The sequence below is a fragment of the Dasypus novemcinctus genome, chromosome 4, assembly GCF_030445035.2.
Source record: "Dasypus novemcinctus isolate mDasNov1 chromosome 4, mDasNov1.1.hap2, whole genome shotgun sequence".
Classification (NCBI taxonomy): Eukaryota; Metazoa; Chordata; class Mammalia; order Cingulata; family Dasypodidae; genus Dasypus; species Dasypus novemcinctus.
Genome location: NC_080676.1, coordinates 75,263,885 through 75,285,982, shown reverse-complemented (window position 1 = coordinate 75,285,982; position 22,098 = coordinate 75,263,885). Strand labels below are relative to the sequence as shown.

Below are 22,098 nucleotides of genomic sequence, written 5' to 3'. Positions count from 1 at the left end.
TAAAGATTTATTTATTTATTTAATTTCCCCCCCTCCCCTGGTTGTCTGTTCTTGGTGTCTATTTGCTGCGTCTTGTTTCTTTGTCCGCTTCTGTTGTCGTCAGCGGCACGGGAAGTGTGGGCGGCGCCATTCCTCGGCAGGCTGCTTCTTTCTTTTCACGCTGGGCGGCTTTCCTCACGGGCGCACTCCTTGCATGTGGGGCTCCCCCACGCGGGGGACACCCTTGCGTGGCACGGCACTCCTTGCACGCATCAGCACTGCGCATGGGCCAGCTCCACACGGGTCAAGGAGGCCCGGGGTTTGAACCGCGGACCTCCCATATGGTAGATGGACGCCCTAACCACTGGGCCAAAGTCCGTTTCCCACCTGTAGCTTTTTGACAACTGGATAAACCTAGAAGAAAGTCAGAACACACAAACTCTCCCCTCTCTCACTTCCTCCAAGCTCGCCCACGCTGCTGTACTTTTGGGTCCATGACATAGCACTTCAGGTGTGTGTTTACTGCCATGGTTTGTTGGATGGTTGAGGAAAGGGAGGAGAGGAACGGAATAATTGTTTAATGAGAAATCCAGAAAAGTTGTGAAAAGCTCAGTTAACGCTCAGCACTTTTTTTCCCTCTTCCCTTTCACTCCTGTAAACACCGACAAGCAGATGCATTTTTATTGCAGAGAATTACTATGAAGTAATTAGGAATTAGAAAATGTCTTGGCCCGAGACAAGCCTTCATGATAGAGAAGTCATTATAACCTGATCACTCATTTCTTACTGAGAGAAACAAATGTCTCAATAGCCACTGGAATAGGATCTTGCGGAGACTAGTTATTTAATTTAAGCCCCTGGAAGAGCTGTCTGAAGGGCCTGAAGATCTGTGTGTTTTGGGGTCTCATGCCAGGAGACCCTCCTACCCCCACTCTAGGGACTGGGGCTAGGGCTGTAGGGCCCCAGTTTAGGGTCATGTACAGAGAGTTGCTAAATAAGAATTATTAACTAGGAAGATAAAAATTATATATATAGGGAAGCGGATTTGGCTCAACTAATAGAGTGTCTGCCTACCACATGGGAGGTCCTGGGTTCAAACCCAGGGCCTCCTGACCCATGTGGTGAGCTGGCCCACACGCAGTGCTGAGATGCTCAAAGAGTGCGCCCATGTAGGGGAGTCCCATGCGCAAGGAGTGAGCCCTGCAAGGAAAGACACCCTGCGCGAAAAAGTGCAGCCTGCCCAGGAGTGGTGCCGCACACATGGAGAGCTGACACAGCAAGATGACGCAACAAAAACAAACTGAAGCCTTGAGGTCCCCAAGCCTTGCAGCTGGGGAATTGGCACCTGACCTGCTCTGCCCTTCTTCCTGGGGTCCACATGAGTCACTCTCTAGCTTTCTTGAGGCTCCTACTTGCCATAAACTTACCACATAATCTTCCCCGGAAGTGTAATGAGAAATGCCTTGATAAGTTTCTGTTTGCTTAATTGGATATACAGCAATTTATTATGTATCTGTTTGTTAATTGTCAGTTTCCCTTTAATCGAATTTAAGCCTCTGAGAATGGGACCTTATTTTGTTCACTTGCATGTTTCTAAAACCCAAAACAATAAATGATATATGTAATAATAAAAAAAAAAGAAACACAGATTCCTGGTGCTGCTGACAAGAATGCAAGTGGACGCAGAAGAACACACAGTGAATGGACACAGACAGCAGACAGTGGGGGGGAGGGGAAAAATAAATAACAAATCTTTTTAAAAATTACATATATATATATATATACACACACACACTTAAAGAACCTGGGGAGCATGTATATAAAAAGTTAGTCCAAGTTGAATGCATTACATCTATGCAAAACCAGAAGACGATCTACATGCTTTGGGACAATGCTATAAAACAGGCTAACATGGAAAGAACACCTTCACTCTAACTGTATAGCAATGCTGGATAAAATAGAATAAAAAATTTTAATATGAAGCCAAAACTGGAAGCTAGGAAGGGAAATCCCAGGTGCCAGCAATGAAGAGAAGACTATTCAATAAATGAATAGAATTTTAGGAGAATAATGGGTAAGAAATGAGTAAGAGCTCATGTCAAGAGCTCCTGGATATGTCAGGACTTGACAAAGGCCTTAAGGGCCTTTTCCAACAGGGATGGATGATGAGCCTCTGACCTGTGCAAGGCTGAACACTAGGATAGGGCTATCTATAAAGCCGAGCACGGCAAAGAACTGTCCTGTCACTAAAAACCCAAAAGACATAAACTCCAGCTACTAGCCTGGGAAAGAGGCAAGGCAGTTTATCATCCACTCTAGGCCATAGGGAGATGAATTACTGTGGCGGTTTGGAGCTATGTACCCCAGGAAACCGTGTTCTTAGATTTGGTCCATTCCTGTGGGTAAGAACCCCTGTAAATGGGACCTTTCGATGAGGTTACCTAGGTAAAGGTGTGGCCCAGCTGAGTTGGGATGGATTGCGATCCTATTACTGACTGCCTTTTAGGGAAGGCCACAGAGAAAGAGAAGCCAGAAGGAATAGTCAGAAACAGCACACCAACAGAACCCAGAGGAGACGGGAGAAGCCAGGAGAGGCCACCTTGCACATTATCATGTGACATGATCAAGGATCGCCAGCTGCCAGGCCCAAAACTTCACAGTCTTCTGGGAGAAAGCACTGCCTTGATGATGTGTTGACTTTGGACTTTTCCTAGCCTCTCTGAGCCTCATTTGTTTAAGCCAATCCACTGCATGATATTTGCTTTAGCAACAAGGAAACTAAAAAAATCACTCATAAAATCATAACTCCAGGCCTCACCACAAGCAAGTCTAAATTCACTACTTTTATGGGAATAGAACCCCCCAAATGAGAAATTAGCATGAACACTGGTCCTGGAGGATCCTGACAGCAGCAAACATAAACCGGCCTTGCAGGAATGGGGGTGGTAGGTGGGGAGGAATGGGATCCTCTGATGGGAAATCACCCCTGATGAAGACGAGCTAATGAGACAGAAACAAACCCTATGAGAAACAAACCACCATGAAGGAATGTCAGCAAAACCAACAATCTGAAGGATCTGCAATTCAAGAACTAGAGAAAGAATGATTTAAAATACATTCAATTAAGGATATTTAAAATGGTCAAGGAAACAACAGAAGTGGACAAAGAAGACACAGCAGGGAAACGGACTTTGACCCAGTGGTTAGGGCGACCGTCTACCACATGGGGAGGTCCGCGGTTCAAGCCCCGGGCCTCCTTGACCCGTGTGGAGCTGGCCCATGTGCAGTGCTGATGTGCGCAAGGAGTGCCGTGCCACACAGGGGTGTCCCCCGCGTAGGGGAGCCCCACGCGCAAGGAGTGCACCCATAAGGAGAGCTGCCCAGCGCGAAGGGGGGAGCAGCCTGCCGAGGAATGGCGCCGCCCACACTTCCCGTGCCGCTGACGACAACAGAAGCGGACAAAGAAACAAGACGCAGCAAAAAGACACAGAAAACAGACAACCGGGGGAGGGGAGGGGAATTAAATAAATAAAAATAAATCTTAAAAAAAAAAAAAAAAAGAAGACACAGCAAATAGACACAGAAAACAGACAACAGAGGTGGGGGGGGAGGGGAGAGAAATAAATAAATAAATCTTTAAAATAAAATAAAATGGTCAAGGAAATGAAGGAATATTGAAACTAAAGGTCAGAACATGACATTACTAGGGAAAAAAGACAAAACAAAAGAAGGTCCTGAAAAATATTTGAAAAATGGAAGGGTATGAAAAAGAACCAAATAAAACTTACAGAAATGAAAAACATAGTAATTGAAATAAAAAAATAAAACTTCAGTGTATGGGTTGAACAACTGAAGAACAAATAGTAAACCAGGAAGAAATTTCCTATTATGCAGCTAAGAGAGAGGAAAAAAAGATAGAAATTGTGGGAGAAAAATTAAAAAACCAAGTTTAGAATGAGAAGTTCCAGTGCTCAACCTAAGTGTCAAAAAGAATGATAAGAATAGGAGAGAGGAAATATTTGAAGAGATAATGTCTAAGCATTTTTGAGAACAAAGATAGATGTATTCTCAGATTAAACCAGCAGACCAAGTTCTAAGCAATGAATGTAACTAAAAGTAAATGCAATTCAGGCACATTGAGGGCGTATCATTATGGAATGTGAAAAACATAGAAAAAAGGTATTAAAAGCCACTAGAGAGAAGGAAAATGATTGGTTGACAGCAGGCTTCTCATCTCATGGATGCCTTAGATGACAATAATACCTTCAAGGTGGTGAAGGGACACCACGACTTCTTGGAGGAAATGCACAAAGGGTAAGAAAAATGTAAATAAGGGAATATATTTATTTCACTTGTAAAGTTTTCACACGATTTTTACATTTTTACATGATGTATTTCAACCAAAGCCTAAAACCTAAAGAAAAAAAAAGTAAAGGTATTCAGAACTGGAAATAACATGTCAGATGAGCCTTCAAATCCTGTATCAGAGCATGTCCTATGACTCTTTCCATAGAAATATTCTTATAGCTCAGGATAGCAATTAAACAGCTCTTTAATCTGATGATTACATGACTCTATACCCTTTTTCTTCCTTGGTAGCCCTGATAGTGCTTACTTCAGTTCTGGCATTTCTGGAGCATTCTAAGATGGGATGATATGAGTCCGCTATTTTCGAGCTTTTGGCAGCACCATCCAGAGCAGGAGGACAGTCAAACCCCAGGCAAGTGCTGTGCATCCTGATTGTCTTTTCTCTGAGAAGTTCTGCACAGGGGGCTAAATAACTCCTGTTGACTCCCTCATCTCACCAAAACTTTCTGTGAGCTGCTGCTACTCCTACCACCAAAGGAGAGAAAAACCTAACTGAAAGTGTCACTGGACCTTGAGAACTCCGTAGTTTTTCTCTCTCTAATAACTGGAGGAAAAGATTAACTGGAGGAAAAGAATGGTTAGACAAGGATCGCAAACAAAAGGCTATAGGGCCCAGGCAAGCAATTGAAGCAGGCCAGCTGTAAACCAAGAGGATTGGGGCAGCCAACAATATGTGGGGTACAGGCCCAGTGTTACCAGGTCTTCCAATTTTTCAAGAAAACCTAGAAATCCTGGTTATTTTTGGTTAAATCTTTTCTTTTTAAAATGTTGGGGACAGCAGACATAACTCAAGTGGTTGAGTGCCTGCTTCCCATGTACAAGTTCCCAGGAACCTTTAAAAACACAAAAAATCAACTCTTGGGAAGCGGATGTGGCTCAACTGATAGAGCATCCGTCTACCATATGGAAGGTCCAGGGTTCAATCCCCAGGGCCTCCTGACCCGTGTAGTGAGCTGGCCCATGCGCAGTGCTGCCACGTGCAAGGAGTACCATGTCATGTAGGGCACCCCCGCATAGGGGATCCCCACGCGCAAGGAGTGCACCATGCAAGGAGAGCCACCCTGCGTGCAAAAGGCGCAGCCCACCCAGGAGTGGCGCCTCATGGAGAGCTGACACAGCAAGATGACGCAACAAAAAAGAGATGCAGTTTCCCAGCGCCACTGGATAAGACAAATAGACACAAGAACAAACAGAGAATGGACACAGGCAATGGGTGGGGAAGGGGAGAGAAATAAATAAAATAAAATCTTTAAAAAAACAAAACAAAGAAACCCAACTCTCGTTGGGAAATGAATGTAGCTCGGTGGTTAGCACCTGCCTTCCATGCACAAGGTCCTGGGTTCAATCCCTGGTACCTCCTTAAAAAAATGTTGGTTACTAATTCACTGTGTCATTAGGTCAGGAAGGCAAAGCCCACGGAGAGGCTGGATCATGTCAGGAAGAGCTGATTCTATCCCCTGGCTTGCAGAGTTGTCTCCAAGGAGCAGTGAGGAGTTTCTCAGGAGTCCCAGGACACCACACGTGTTCCACTGCCTGGACATGGAGCGCTCAACCTCAGCCTGCTCACTGAGCTACGGTGACTCCTCAGTACACTGCCCAGCTTAAAAAAGAAAGATGTGCATCACGGACACCTGGTATTTCCTTCGAGACTCCCGTTCTTCACTGGATTTCCTGTCTCACAAGCAGCTCTTCAGCATGCTTTGTAGTCACTGTCAAGAATTTTACTGTCTGCAATTGGTTCTGCCCTCTGGGGCTTAGGGAAGGAGCTCTGGGTAAGGAATGTGCAATAACCTTCCAAAGCCCAGTGCTCAGGGCCAGCCCTTCACCCACTGTTAGCTTTCAGTCTAGCCTCTGTTATTAGATGGTCCCAGGAAGAATGAAAGTGGAGACACACCCTCTCTGGAGAAAGGGCCCAGCTAGAGGGCAGAGGAGAAAAGAAGCAAAATCACTATTCTGGATGAATCAAAAAAAGTTTTTTTTTTATTTTAAAGATTTATTTTTTATTTATTTCTCTTCCCTTCTCCCCCCGCCCCCGTTGTCTGTTCTCTGTGTCCATTCGTTGCGTATTCTTCTGTGACCGCTTCTATCCTTATCAGCAGCACAGGGAATCTGTGTTTCTTTTTGTTGTGTCAGCTTGTGTCAGCTCTCCATGTGTGCAGTGCCATTCCTGGGCAGGCTGAACTTACTTTCGCGCAGGGCAGCTCTCCTTACGGGGCGCACTCCTCGCACGTGGGGCTCCCCTATGCGAGGACACCCCTGTGTGGCACAGCACTCCTTGTGCACATCAGCACTGCCCGTGGGCCAGCTCCACACGGGTCAAGGAAGCCCAGGGTTTGAACCACAGACCTCCCACGTGGTAGGCAGACGCCTGTCCTATCTACTGGGCTAAGTCCACTTCCCCAAAAAAAGTTTTGGTGATGATGCTGTTGGTCCTGGTAAGAAGCAAAACTCCAACAACAGAGCATTTCTCACTGGGGTGCAGCAGGACCAGCAGAACAAAAATGCCAGCAGCTACTTGTGACCAGGACGACACTAAACCCAGCAAGTGATGGCATCTAGTGCCTCTTCGGTCAAGGAACTCAGCATCTCTTGTATTTTAAACTTTTCCTTTCCTTATTATTTTTCCACCATTGTGTCAGTTCCCAACCCTTGGGGAAGATCTAAGTTAGGGTTCTAGAAGAATATGGAAGGATCGAGAAGGATATTCAGAAAACCATAAACTGCCAGGACAATCACCAGTTCACCCCAATCTCCCAGTCCACCTTGAGCTGGGAGCTGTTGATGTTGCCAAAGATAAGTTGCGGGGAAAGGCAGATTCAGGGGTTAAAAATATCTTGTGTGATCTTCCAGTTCTCTTTTCCCCTTGGTGGCAGCCAAGGGGACCAAGAGTAGAGAACGACCTCACAAGACGGAAGAAGCCTTGACTCCTGAGTCACCCACTTGAAGGTCAGCTAGCTGCCAAGGAGAGCAACTCAATTCTCATCAGACTTGGCACAAGCAAAGAATAAACTTTCATTGTTTCATTGATATTTGGGGGTTGTTACTACACCATCACCCAACATTACCCTCAGGTAAGTACCTGGAAAATGGGAGGAAGCAAGGTTTGGAGCAGGATCAGTACTCAGCCTCAGTTATCTGTGCCATAGTGTGATTTGGGTGGGAAAAATACGCATTACACTAATGTGAATGCAGCCTCTGAAAATAGCTTATCTGGATTCATATCCCAGGTCTACCTTTTATTCTCAGGTCTACCTTTTTTACTCTTTGAAAATTTGGGGTAAGTTATCTATTCTAAGTCTCACCTTTCTCATCTATAAAAATCTGGCCTACTTTACAGACCTCAAAGGTTGTTATGAGATTTAAATGAGGTAATCTACATAGTGTCGAGCACAGTGCCTGACACTTAGTAAGCACTTCAGTTTTCATGTTTCTTACACAGTGACGGTTTTGGGGGCCTTCTATCCCAAAACCTTGCTAAAGTTAAATATGAAGATGAGGCAAGAGAAAGTTGGAAGTTGGCACTCATTGTGGTAATACTGCATAATCTCAATATTTAAATGACTACTTGAAACGCCAGAAAAGAAACAGACCAACCTGTAGAGCTGAGTTAGGAGAGTTGGAGGATATCACCTTTCCACTGTTCCCTGCTGCCCAAACACCCTGCGGCAGAGACCTGTTTCCCAAACCATTTCATCTTTCCTGGGCATACAGCTGAACAAGCTCCTTGTAACTCAGTCTGTCTACTAGAATGTGGAAACAAAGTGACAATGGCTTAAGATCCTCTGCTGTGGGATCGTCCTGGCACGATGGCCTCAGAAGCCACCGGTGGAAGATGGTGGAGCACAAGATGGGAGGAGCCTGAGTCCCTGAATCACTGCTGGAGGAAAAGTGTCCACTGGTCAGGAAACCCATTCGGACTCAAATTCCTATCAAGTCTGAGTCTTTGTACACTTTTGGATTTGTTTTGGTGCAGCAGTTAGAAACTCCTCTAATAATCTGGCAAACATTTTCTAATTGAATTACATGACTTACATTGAAAAACAAAATTCATCCTTTGAAAAGCAGGATTTTCATTTCGGTCTTTCAGAGTAAGTTATAGCTATTTCTATAAACAATAGGGAGCCTTTGAACGTGTTTATCCTCAAGCACCACAGCCACTCCAGGCAAGGGGGAAGCCAAAGTTGCTCTGCCTGCTCCCTCTCTCATCTCCTGGGGTCCCTCCCTCACTTCCTGAGGACCTTCTCTAAAACTGTTTCATGTGATAAAACAGCAATGGCTGAGCAGACAGAACAATAAATGGGCTATGATCATTCTATCTTTGTGCAACCTTGTGACAAGTCATTTCTTCCCATGTAGGGGAAGAATAGAATTCAAGTCATTATTAATCAAATTAAATGCCTGACCCTGATAACCCTCCAGAATATGCTTCTTTGGGTTATTTCCAAATATTCCATTTCCCCACCTAAAATACCCACTGGATGGAGAGCCAGCCACTTACCCAATACATGGATTGGTCTGGTACCTCGGCGCTGTGTAGGAGAAAGGGGAGATGTTCTTGTCTACAAAAGACCCGAACCCCAATCGGAAATTGCTGGTGAGCTTCCCCATCTCCTCAGCAAGCTTGGTGCCCAGGTTTCGAATGTTGTCCAAGTCATCCTTCATGGACAGGGAGAGGTCCATCAGGTAGTACAAGTCCACAGGATAATCCTCCACCTGTCGCACCTGCAGCTGGAAGGTAGTCTTGTCACCTGTGCCAGCAGAGAGGTCATGCATATTAGAGGACATACAATTTGCCGGATGTTGAGGACTGGTTTTGCTTTCAAAGCTGGTACACCTCTAACTTTGTCTCAATGATTTGTGTGCCTTCCAGAAGAAGTATTTTTTTCTTGCAAGAAGTTCTAAAAGCAGGGAATATGGTTGCTGAGGATTAAGCTCTAAGGTTCTCCTTCCCAAACACCTGGCTCAGCATTTTTCAAGAAATTCTTTAACCACCAGGATTCTAAGTGGTGTTCTTAGCAAAAAGGACCCGGGGGTCATTGCTGGAGAGTGAGCCAGACAATTCCATGAACATGAACTGGGTGAAGAGTAGCCACCAGCCACACACCAACACCAGAGAAAGGACCAGCCAAGATGGGAATGTCACAGGGAGGAGACTGTTAAAGTGTGTGTGAAATAGAAAATGGAGAAGAGACTAGCAAAAGAAGGAGGGACGTAAGTGAGAAGAACCCAGGTAAGGAAGAGAGAGGAGATGCACAAGGCAAGTGAGGATGGGGAAAAAAAAGAGTTACTTGTAATAATCCCCCAAGAACAAAAAATGTCTATGTTCCTGCCATGCCATCTATTTCTACATCCTAGCCTTTTATCAGGTCATAGTATTTAGTTCTGGGGCATAACTGACCATCTGGGAACATCACAGACACAATTAATTATCATATATCAGGAGTTACACATATACAGGAAAACGAATTCTAAATTTTAACCCCATCCAAAGTTTTAAAAAAGTAAATAAAAAAGAATTACTAGGGAAGCGGACACGGCTCAACTGATAGAGCATCCATCTACCATATGGAGGCTCCTGGGTTTGATCCCCAGGGCCTCCTGACCTGTGTGGTGAGCTGGCCCATGCACAGTGCTGCTGCTCACAAGGAGTGCCATGCTATGCAGGGGCATGCCCACAGAGGGGTGCCCCACGCACAAGAAGGGCACCCTGCAAAGAGCTGCCCCACATGAAAAAGCACAGCCCACCCAGGAGTGGCACCGCACACATGGAGAGCTGATGCAGCAAGATCACACACACACACAAAGATGCAGTTTCCCAGTGCCACCGGATATTGCAAGTGGACGCAGAAGAACACACAGTGAATGGACACAGAGAGCACACAATAGGGGAAGAAGGGGAGAGAAATAAATAAAAAATAAAAATCTTTAAAAAAAAAAAAGAATTACTAGTGCAGAGCAAGTGTAGCTCAGTGGTTGAGCACCTGGCTTCACACATATGAGGTCCTGGGTTCAATCCCTAGGGCCTCTAAAAAAAAAAAAAAAGAATTACTAGATTTGTCTATCAGCTACAAGAGAGAGAAAATAATTTTCGGTTCTACATAAAACAGCCAACCGGCAGAGGAAAGGGGAATTAATTCAGAGGAGGAGAACAAAGGGAAAGGACGGCATCTGGGAGGTGTAGCTTCTACTAACTCCCCCAGAGGACTGCGCCAGGTTAATGATCACTAGATCTTTTCATAATCTCCCAAAACACGTCACTTAGAACCAATTAAGGTGCAAACCATACCAGGTAATTCTATCTGCCATTGGGCTTATTAACCTTTAGGGGCACCAAGAAATACTCTATTTACCCCAGGGTAGAAGCAGTGTCCACCCACACCCAAAGCTGGACATATTCTCCGTGTGTTCAGAGGTGCAGGAGCGCAGGTGCTCTTACTCCCACCCGAGGCGCCCACGTCTGCCTTGCCTCGGCCCAGTCTCAAGAAACCAATCTTTCAGCTCAGGCTGAGCGCAGGCAAGCTGAAGCCCTTTTGGACTTGCAGAATAGGAAACACAATCCTCTCTGCTCCCTTCCCTCCTGCACACCCCAAACAAAGTGTAGTTCATTCCTTAGACCATAAAGAATCAAATGACCAAAAGATTTTAGTCCAAGTGCCACTCTGTCACTCTACTAAGCATGCAACCCGAGTCTCAGTTTCCTTAAATATAAAATGGAAATAACACTCAGGACTGTTTAAGGCTGTGATGTGCTCATGTGGGACAGAAGAGTTGTATAAGCAGTAAAAACCTGCACAAACAAGTATGATTAGTATAATTATCATCCATTGCCTATGGGACAGTTCCGAGCCTGCTTCCGCTGACTTGTCTTTACATGAACTGTACTAATGGCCTCAAGATGGATGAAGTCGGAGTAGCCTGTTGGTATGTGCCTATTTTTAAAAACCATCAGAATCTGACTCAAACAGAGGAATGTTTGCAATTTCATCTGGAATGAATTCTGGGCTGCTGCAGTGTCTGGCTCTGGCTCCCATCAGGCAGGCAAGAGTGGGTCCCTTCACAAGGGACCTCCCAGCCTCGCATGACACATCCCAGGGATGGGCAGAGGGCACGAAGGAGGGAGGAGCTGGGAAACGGGGCCCCCTCCTTGGCCCTCGCATAGGCAGACGCCACAGACCCCAGATGGAAGGGGTCTGCAGTCATGTCCTCTCTGCCCAACTCCACGCCTCTTTGCAGGGCCGTCTGCATTCTCTGCTACCTGTTGCCTTCTCCCAAGTTCCCAGCCCCCCCTTCTTTTACCCAGAATCCACTTCCACCAGTCTGTGGGTTCTGGGTAGTTAAGAGACGGGCACTTTAGGACCAGGAAATGAAAAACTGGCTTGGACCCAGAGAGGCCGCAAGGGAAGTGGCACTAGGCTTGGAGACAGGAGAGCTGGGTTGGAGTTCAGACCTCGTAACCAAGGATCCAGAGGACCGTGGGTCCCTTTAAACTTGTGGTTCAGTTTCTACATCAATAAAATGGGGGAGGACACTATTTATAGTGGGGAATAAAGGAGATTAATGTCTATAAACACTATACAAATGCTCCTATGGAAGGACAACTTTAGCCTGCGTTGCCCCAAAAAGGTGATTTCCTGTGGGGATTTAAAGAGACAGAAAATGCTGCCAAAAACTTGAATTTGAATGGCTACAGTCTTGGGCATTAACTTTAACTCCAAAATACCCAATCATGAAGGCAAAGAGGGAATAAGATGTGATATACAGGGAAACGAACTTGGCCCAGTGGTTAGGGCGTCCGTCTACCACATGGGAGGTCCGTGGTTCAAACCCCAGGCCTCCTTGACCCGTGTGGAGCTGGCCCATGCGCAGTGCTGATGCGCGCAAGGACTGCCCTGCCACGCAGGGGTGTCCCCGGCGTAGGGGAGCCCCACGCGCAAGGAGTGCGGCTCCATAAGGAGAGCCGCCCAATGCCAAAGAAAGTGCAGCCTGCCCAGGAATGGCGCCACCCACACGAGAGCTGACACACCAGATGATGCAACAAAAAGAGATACAGATTCCCATGCTGCTGACAACAGAAGCGGACAAAGAAACAAGACGCAGCGAATAGACACAGAGAACAGACAACCGGGGGAGGGGGAATATAAATAAATAAATAAATCTTAAAAAAAAAAGACGTGATATATAGGACTCTGCATGCTAAGAGAGTATCTATTTGAAGGCTAAATGATCTATTCTGAAGAAAGAACTCTCTTGGCATTAGGTTCTAAGAGACATGATCCCTACACACACACACACACACCTCCCATAGTGAGGTGTGTTAAAATGTTAATGTTAAAAAGAAGTATTTCCCCCATTTTTCCAGAAAGAGAAGGGTGTAGGGAAGAGGGTTGTATTCATATTCAGAATGAGAGTTAAACTGCTCCCTCAAACAGGCTTGACTTTAAATTCCATGGACTCCTTAACAGGTCTTGGCAATAATGGAATGTTGTGTCAGCAAATACTTTAGAGCAGGGGTTCTTAACAAGGGGTCCATGAACTTGAACTGAAATTCAAAAAAGCATTCTTGTGGGGACATGTTGGTGCGGGTGTGATATATTTATAAAATAATACACAGTATGGTGAAGATTTAGTGAGGGGCCTGCAGTTTTCACCTGACTGGCAAAGGGGTCCATGCAACAAAAAAGCTTAAGAACCCCTGGTCTAGGGGGCCAGGCTTCCTGAACGGCTCTCAACGTGGGCGCTGAGCTGCCGGTGCCCCCATGCGCCAACTCCACGTCAGCAGACAGAAGGTGGAGCCGTTCCTGCGCGCCAGGGGCACTCTGCGGAGAGAAGGTCCAGGCGCATTTTTCATCTTGGAGTACATGCCCAGAACCGCACACACTTAGACACACACACTCCTGCACTAGATCCCTCCTAGAACGCCGCTCTCCTGCACCACCTGAGGCTGTAAACCAGCCGCCACCTCCCATGCACGGCGGGCAACAAAGCCCTTCTTGCCTTCAGCGAGGGGCTTGGTCTGAACCTGTCCCTGGTGACACCATCCCTGCCCACCTACCCGGATTTGTTGCCGCCCCCCTCCACACATGGCAGGCCCTCTTCCCCGTGGGCTGCACCCCTTCTTTCTGAGGCTATTCCAGGTAATCCTCGCCTGCCGACCAGTGGGACGATCGGTGAAATGGGATAAAGCAAATCACACCTGAGAGGCTTAAGCTCCTCCAGCAAGCAGCCCCTCCCCGAATCCTTCTGTTTTTTTCCTGTTCTGAAAGCACCTAGCTTCAAATGCATTTTGTACAGAAGTCCTCGCGCTGCTCAGCTCCTAAGAGTAGGCTTTCCCACTATAATCAAGTATCGAATAACCTTCTATCTGAAGTGGGTTTTTAACATAAAAAAATGAAAAGCGAAGGACATATAGCAGATGCCGAACACTTCTAAAGAGTAAAGGTAGAGAATTCCAGCAAGAATTTTTGATTTTTTAAGAAGACAAATGTTTGTTTTCAAGTAGTAAGACAAAGTACTATCTTAACAGATTAAGACTTACCATTGCAAAAGAAATGAGTGGCTTTTTACCTCCCAGAATTACCTTTCTGTGCTATAAATTGACAGACATAAGAAGGGAAATTTTAAAATCAGCTCTATTATAACAGTACTACAGCTGAACCGGGCATCAGGGCCCTAGTTTGTGCCTGTTTTATTTAAAAAAAACCTATCATCTAGTTCTTCTGTTCACTGCTGCAGAAGGGAATTAGCATTCCAGAATTCAATTCAGACCTAGAATCAAAAACTAGCCTCATGGGTCTAGAACATGGCCACCGTGCTGCCCTGTACCCCACTCCCCTCCTCTGAATCCTGTCTCTGGACACTGGTACCCAGGAATAAACCGTCAGAAGATAAGACATGGCTGGGAAGCAGATGTAGCTCAAGTGGTTGAGTGCCTGCTTCCTGTGTACGAGGTCCTGGGTTCAATCCCCAGTACCTCCTAAAAACAAAACAAACAAACAAACCAGAAAACCAACTCTCATTGGGGAGTGGATGTAGTTCAGTGGCTGAGTACCTGCATCCCATGTTTGAGGTCATGGGTTCAATGCTCAGTACCACCTTTAAAAAAAAGAGACATGGCTGGTCTCCACAGTGCCTGCCACCAAGCATTAGGGCTCTCCAGTCTGTTTTGCTTAAAATAACCCCATATCTATCCATCTTCAAAAGTCTTTGTCTTTTTAAGCATTTCAGGCTAGATGGTGCCTTTATTGCAGAAGCACCACCTGAACCAGGGAACTGGATCTCCAAAGCAGAACCTGGAAGGAGAGGTAAGAAGAGAAGCATTGAAAGGGGCTGAGAGTGTAAGGAGGCAACTCATAGCAAAAGTAGCCAATCCCCTGTAGCTGAGTTAACAATATTGAACCCAAGTATAAATGTTCTGCTTTTAACCCTGTTTTATCACTGGGGAAGTTGGGTGAAGGGTACATGGAAATCTCTATTATTTTTGCAACTTCATATGAGCCTAAAAGTTTTTGAAAAGAAGTTTAAAATGAAGAAGAGAAAGAGGCTACCAATTAAGGGTCATTTCTTAAGAGGCAAAGGGATTGAGGAAAATTACTTTAATCAAGTGTTCTAACTAATCAACACAGTGTTTAAAAGCCACGTCTAGCTTCTTAACCACCTCAATAAACTTTATTAATGGAAGTCCATGTCTTTTCTTAAGGATTTTATGTCCTTTGTTTAGAATGTTTTAAAGTTTCTATCCTTATATACAGTTTTCAGTATTAGAAATAAAATAGAAAATATGATCTTCTGCTTATACAAAATCCTGCCTAAAGTAGAAGGCAATTTTTTTTTCTCCAGACGTATCCTGAAACAATAATTTTACCTTGGTGAAGTCTTTAATATTGTGTTGAGGCTTGTCCTTGATTAGTCTGCTATAAGAGTGGGGAAAGTATTAGATTTCACTCAACAAATATCTATTATGAGTTATGGGGGAGGAGACAGAAAAACATTTCTAAAAATATATAATGGAAAAAACCCAATCGCTGCATACTTAAAAGCCTTCCTAAGAGTCAGGGGGAAATCGTCCCTAGCTAAATATGCATTTAGTTAACTGGAGATTTTAACTGCAACACACCCTCTCCTGAACCCCAATATATAAATATCTAGAGTTGGCCTGCACTTATTTTTTTTTTTTTTAAGATTTTTTTTAATTAATTTCTCTCCCCTTCCCTCCCCCGCCCCAGCTTGTCTGATCCCTGTGTCCATTCACTGTGTGTTCTTCTGTGTCCGCTTGTGTCAGCAGCACCCGGAATCTGTGTTTCTTTTTGTTGTGTTGTCTTGCTGTGTCAGCTCTGTGTGTGCAGTGCCATTCCTGGGCAGGCTGCACATTTTTCCCGCTGGGTGGCTCTCCTTAAGGGGCGCACTCCTTGTGCGTGGGGCTCCCCTATGCGGGGGACACCCCTGCGTGGCACAGCTCTCCTTGTGTGCATCAGCCCTGCATGTGGGCCAGCTCCACATGGGTCAGGAGGCCCGGGGTTTGAACTTTGGACCTCCCAAGTGGTAGGTGAACGCCCTATCCGTTGGGCCAAATCTGCTTCCCTGCACTTCTTTTTATAGATATTAAAATTATATTTCTCAAAATGTCAAGAAGTTCTATTGGGTTTAAGTATTCCTATATTTGGGAAACACAGTCACAACATTTGTAGGACTTTAGGAATTCACATTTTTATCAGATCCCCTCCTACTCTTCCTCTCCACAGATGAAAACTCTTCACGGTTTGGGTGTGTCTTCACCAGGCAGCCTGCCCACCCACCACCTTGACCTCCTGCCAACGGTCTCTCCATTACTGCACCTTCTATGGGACCAGAGTTACACACAGCACTGCACTGTGATTTTGTATAAACATAGGATCATGTTTTCCTTTTCTATTCCTGTGTGATAATGCTCAGCAGGAGATGTGACTGTACCAAATAAGACTGGTTTCTTTTTTTTTTTAACTGAGCATTTAAATTTAGCCTTATGAATATTGTGTATAAATTTAATGCCAAGAAAATTGTATCCAAAGAGCCTGCCTCACTCAAATCACTTCTTCAACTCCTCTTCGGGGGCTGTTATAAAAGCGATTTGATGGCACACCAAAGAAATAGTCTCTCTGCTTACAGCCATTTAATTCTGATTTTTAAAACCAGAAGTATTAAAACTGTGAGGTATTCAGCCTTGTGTGACATCCAACTCTTTCCTAAGCTAAATCTACCCCTAAAGAGTGGGAATTTGCCACTGCCAGGAATACTAAAGAGAACACCACAGGCCCTCACAGCGGTAGGTGAGGAATTCCAAAACTGTAAGTTAAAGATCTCCCTAGCACGGACGTTGATGACATCATGTAAGGTGATCACACATTATTTGTAAGGACAAATAAAGGATGGTCTCACTGAAATGACATCATTAGAATATGCAAATTCATGGAGCCAGAAACTAGCACAAGCTACCAGGGGCTGGGGTGGGGTGGGGAGCGCAGCGTTCACTGGAAAGAGTCTCTGTGTGGGTAAGAGATGGTGGGGATGACAGCACAACATGGTGAACGCAGTTAACACCAACGAACTGCGTATCTGAAAGTGTTATAATGGGAAATTTTAGGTTGTAAATATGTTACGAGATAAATTTATTTTTAAAAAATAGGACTGTACAACACAAACAGTGAACCCTAATGTAAACTATGGACTACAGTTAATAGTATAATTTTCATCAATTGAAACAAAAGTACTACACTAATGCAGTGTTAATAGGGAAAACTGTATGTGAGGGTGGGTATATGGGAACTCCGTACTGTCCACATGATTTGTCCAAGAGCTTCCAACTTCTCCAATAGAAAAAATTTAGACTTCCGGCAAGATGGCGGCTGAGTGAGCTTGCCTTGCCGTCTCTCCTGGGAAGAGGCAGCTGGGCACCGCTGGAGGTTCTCCGGGACCAGGCTTTTTCAGGATTTTTTCAGGGCAGGAAGTGTCTGGACATCGATTTGGTGGGAAGGTAACGGAAAGGACTGGTCTATAAGATATAAATTGGGACTTTTCAGGAGGGGGAGGCAAGATGGCGGCTGAGTGAACTTCCCGGTTACTAGCTCCTGGGGGGAATTGGCTGGAGGCGTCGGAGACTCTTTGGGACCGGCTGTTTCGGGATTTTTCCTGGTCCGGAGGTGTCTGGACATCGATTTGGAGGGAAGGTAACAGAGAGGATCCATATGTGAAATATACACGGAGATCCCAGCTACGTGTGGAGGATTCCCTCCTTGGGTAGGTGGAGCCGAGGCAGCTAGCACCGCGCGGAGCCCCAGCGGGCGGCGGCCAGGGTAGCCGAGTCCGGCCGAGCCCGGCTGAGCCGCGGCGGGCGGAGGGGCGGAGCCCAGCTGAGCTCGGCCGAGCCCAGTCGCGCCGCGCCGGGCGGCGAGCGGGAGAGCGGAGCCGCGCTGCGCTGCGCCGGGCGGCAGGCGGGAAAGCCGAGCCCAGCCGAGCCCAGCCGAGCTGTGGCGGGCGGCGGGCGGGGGACCGGAGCCCAGCTGAGCCCAGCCGAGCCTGGCGGCGGGGTTTCTGTTCTTTGGTGTTTTTTTTTTGTTGTTGTTGTTCTTTTTTTTTTTTTTTTTTTTCAATCCTCTCTTTCTTGTCCCCAATATTCTTCTTATACTATTTTACCTTAACAATACAATAGGTCCTACAGGAAATACCTCACATTTGCTGGGTTTCCTCACCCTCCACTGCCTCATTTCTCTGTGAATAGATTTAGCCTATCTACACTATCCCCTTTCCCCTACAACTTGATATCCTCCACCATCTGCTATCTCTCCTATATTCCATCTCCCTTTCTTTGATCCACAAAGTGTCTAACTCTTAATTTCTAATACCTTTGTTTAGTTTTCCATCTGGTATTCGTCCCTGAAACTATTACCTTTCTTTTCTCTTTCCCTCTCTCACGAAAACAATAGCCTCTTAGTACGTACCACATTCCTCCCATATTCAGTCGTCTACCTCATTATAGGTACTTTCCTACTACTATAACTCTACACAATTTACATGATCTAACCTCCATCCTCCCAGAACTCATATTGTTGCTTTGTAAACATATATCACCAATACTACTTCACACTTTTTCCTTCCTTACACAATTGACTTTCCCCAGCACTAATACTTTCCTTTAAAGTGAGCTTAACTAGCAATAAGAAATTGGAATAAGAAGAACAAAGTGACAAAGAGAAGATATAACACTTACGCAAAAACAACAGCTAATTAATCTCCAAGACTAGACAAAGAAGCTAAGGAACTGATTAAACCCGTCAAGAAAAAATGTTGACAAGACAGCAACAAAAATCTACAAACCAAACCAGTAATCAGGAAAACATGGCTGAATCCAATCAACAAACTGAAAATCAGGAAGGGGGGCAGGACTTCACACAAGCAATGAAAGATCTCAGAACATTTATCACCGACAAATTTGATGAAGTAATGAAAGAGGTTAACAGCGTGAAGACAACACTCGGAGGGGAAATTGCAGACATGCGCAAAAAAATAACAGATATGATGGAAATGAACACCACAATTCAAGAAATCAAAAATACACTTGCAGCAAATATCAGCAGACTAGAAGAGGCAGAGCAGAGAATTAGTGATGTGGAAGACAGTGCATTGGAAATCAAACAGATAGTAGAAGTGGTCAATAAAAAGGTAGAAAAAATCCAGATAGGACTTAGGGACCTGAATGATAACGCAAAACGCTCAAACATACGTATTATAGGCATTCCAGAAGGAGAAGAGAAGGGAAAGGGGTCAGAAGGAGTGTTGCAGGAAATAATGAATGAAAACTTCCCAAATCTACTGAAAGAGACAGATGTACATATCCAAGAAGCACAGCGCACTCCACTGGTCATAAACCCCAACAGGCCCACCCCAAGACATATACATGTCAAATTATCCAATGCTCAAGACAAAGAAAAATTCTAAAAGCAGCAAGAGAAAAGAAAACCATCACATACAAGGGAAATTCCATAAGATTAAGTGCTGATTTCTCATCTGAAACGATGGAGGCAAGAAGGCAGTGGTATGATATAGTCAAGGTACTAAAGGAAAAAAATCTCCAACCAAGAATACTCTATCCAGCTAAACTAGCATTCAAAAATGATGGAGAGTTCAAAATATTCACAGATAAACAGAAACTGAAAGAGTATATCAACAAGAAACCTCCCCTTCAAGAAATTCTTAAGGGAATTCTGCAGGAAGAAAGGAAAAAACAGGACAGTCAGAGATGGAGGAGAGTGTAAAAGCAACAAGAAAGACAAAAATAGAAGGGGAAAATAAAATGATACAAACAAAGTATAACAAACACAAATCCAACCAAAATATGGCTACCATAAATAACTCTCTAAACGTAATAACACTGAATGTCAACGGATTAAACTCACCTATCAAAAGATTCAGACTGGGACACTGGATAAGGAAATACGACCCATCTATATGCTGCCTACAAGAGACACATCTTAGACCCAGAGACTCATGGAGGTTGAAAGTGAATGGCTGGAAAACAATCATACAAGCAAACAACAACCAAAAAAAGGCAGGAGTAGCTATATTAATATCAGACAAAATAGACTTTAAATGCGAAACAATTGTGAGAGACAAAGAAGGATACTATATTTTAGTGAAAGGGACAATTTGTCAAGAAGATCGAACAATCATAAATATTTATGCTCCTAACAAGGGCGCCTCTAAATATGTGAGGCAAACGCTGGAAAAACTAAGTGAAAGAATAGATGCATCTACAATTATAGTGGGGGATTTTAATACACCACTATCAACTCTGGACAGAACATCTCAAAAGAGAATCACTAAAGAAACAAAACATTTGAACAGTATATTAGAAGAGCTGGATCTAATAGACATATATAGATCATTACACCCAAACACAGCAGGATATACATTTTTCTCAAACGCACATGGAACATTCTCCAAGATTGACCATATGCTAGGCCACAAAGAAAGGCTTAATAAATTCAGAAAGATCGAAATCATACAAAACAATATCTCTGACCACAGTGGAGTCAAGCTGGAAATTTGCAAGGGACAGAGACCCAGACTTCACACGACAATTTGGAAATTAAACAGCACACTCTTAGAAAAACAGTGGGTCAAAGAGGAAATCTCAAAAGAAATCAATGACTACCTTGAAACAAATGATAATGATAACACAACATACCAAAATTTATGGGATGCAGCAAAAGCGGTACTGAGAGGGAAATTTATAGCCATAAATTCATATATCAAAAAAGAAGAAAGAGCAGAAATTGAAGAATTAACTGCACATTTGAAGGAATTAGAAAAACAACAACAAAGTAACCCAACAGGAAGAAGAAGGAAGGAAATAACAAAGATAAGAGCAGAACTAAATGAAATAGAAAATAAGAAAGCACTTGAAAAAATAAACAAGACCAAGAGCTGGTTTTTTGAGAAGATCAACAAAATTGACAAACCTTTAGCGAGACTAACAAAGAAAAAAAGAGAAAAGATGCAAATACACAAAATAAGAAATGAGAAAGGTGATATCACCACTGACCCCACAGAAATAAAGACTATCATAAGAGGATACTTTGAAAAACTATATTCCAACGAAAATGACAATTTAGAGGAAATGGACAAATTCCTAGAAATACATAAGCAGCCCATACTGACGAAAGAAGAAATTGATGATCTTAACAAACCAATCACAAGCAAAGAGATAGAATCAGTCATTAAAAATCTCCCAACTAAGAAGAGCCCAGGGCCAGACGGCTTCACAGGTGAATTCTACAAAACATTCCGGAAAGAACTAACACCAATCCTGTTGAAACTATTCCAAAAAATCGAAACAGAAGGAACACTGCCTAATTCCTTCTATGATGCCAACATTACCCTAGTACCAAAGCCAAACAAAGACACCACAAGAAAGGAAAATTACAGACCAATTTCTCTAATGAACCTAGACGCAAAAATACTTAACAAAATACTTGCTAATCGTATTCAACAACACATTAAACGAATTATACACCATGACCAAGTGGGATTTATTCCAGGTATGCAAGGATGGTTCAACATAAGAAAATCAATCAATGTAATACACCATATAAACAGATTGAGAGAAAAAAACCACATGATTATATCTATAGATGCAGAAAAGGCATTTGACAAAATACAGCACCCCTTCCTGATAAAAACACTCCAAAAGATCGGAATACAAGGAAACTTTTTGAACACGATAAAGAGTATATATGAAAAACCTAAAGCCAACATTGTTTACAATGGCGAAATCCTGAAATCCTTCCCTCTAAAATCAGGAACAAGACAAGGATGCCCATTGTCTCCGCTCCTATTTAACATTGTCTTGGAAGTACTGGCTCGAGCACTGAGACAAGAACCAGATATAAAAGGCATTCAAATTGGAAGGGAAGAAGTCAAAATTTCATTATTTGCAGATGACATGATCCTATATATAGAAAACCCTGCGAGATCTACAACAAAGCTCCTAGAACTCATAAATGAGTTTAGCAAAGTCGCAGGTTATAAGATCAATGCGCAAAAATCAGTAGCATTTCTATACACCAATAATGAGCAAGATCAGGAGGAAATCAAGAAACAAATACCATTCACAATAGTAAATAAAAAAATCAAATACTTAGGAATAAATTTAACTAAAGAGGTAAAAAACTTATACATCGAGAACTATACAAGATTGTTCAAGGAAATCAAAGAAGACCT

General features: G+C 43.9%; 1 protein-coding gene across 1 annotated transcript in view; it reads right to left on the bottom strand.

The window, feature by feature from the left end:
- The window catches only part of ITGB5 (integrin subunit beta 5), a 125,251-nt gene that overhangs the window by 75,001 nt on the left and 28,152 nt on the right, over positions 1-22,098 (bottom strand). The window contains exon 4 of the mRNA XM_004465814.5: positions 8,846-9,095. Coding sequence (XP_004465871.2) covers positions 8,846-9,095 — 250 coding nt within the window. The remainder of the gene's footprint in view (positions 1-8,845; positions 9,096-22,098) is intronic.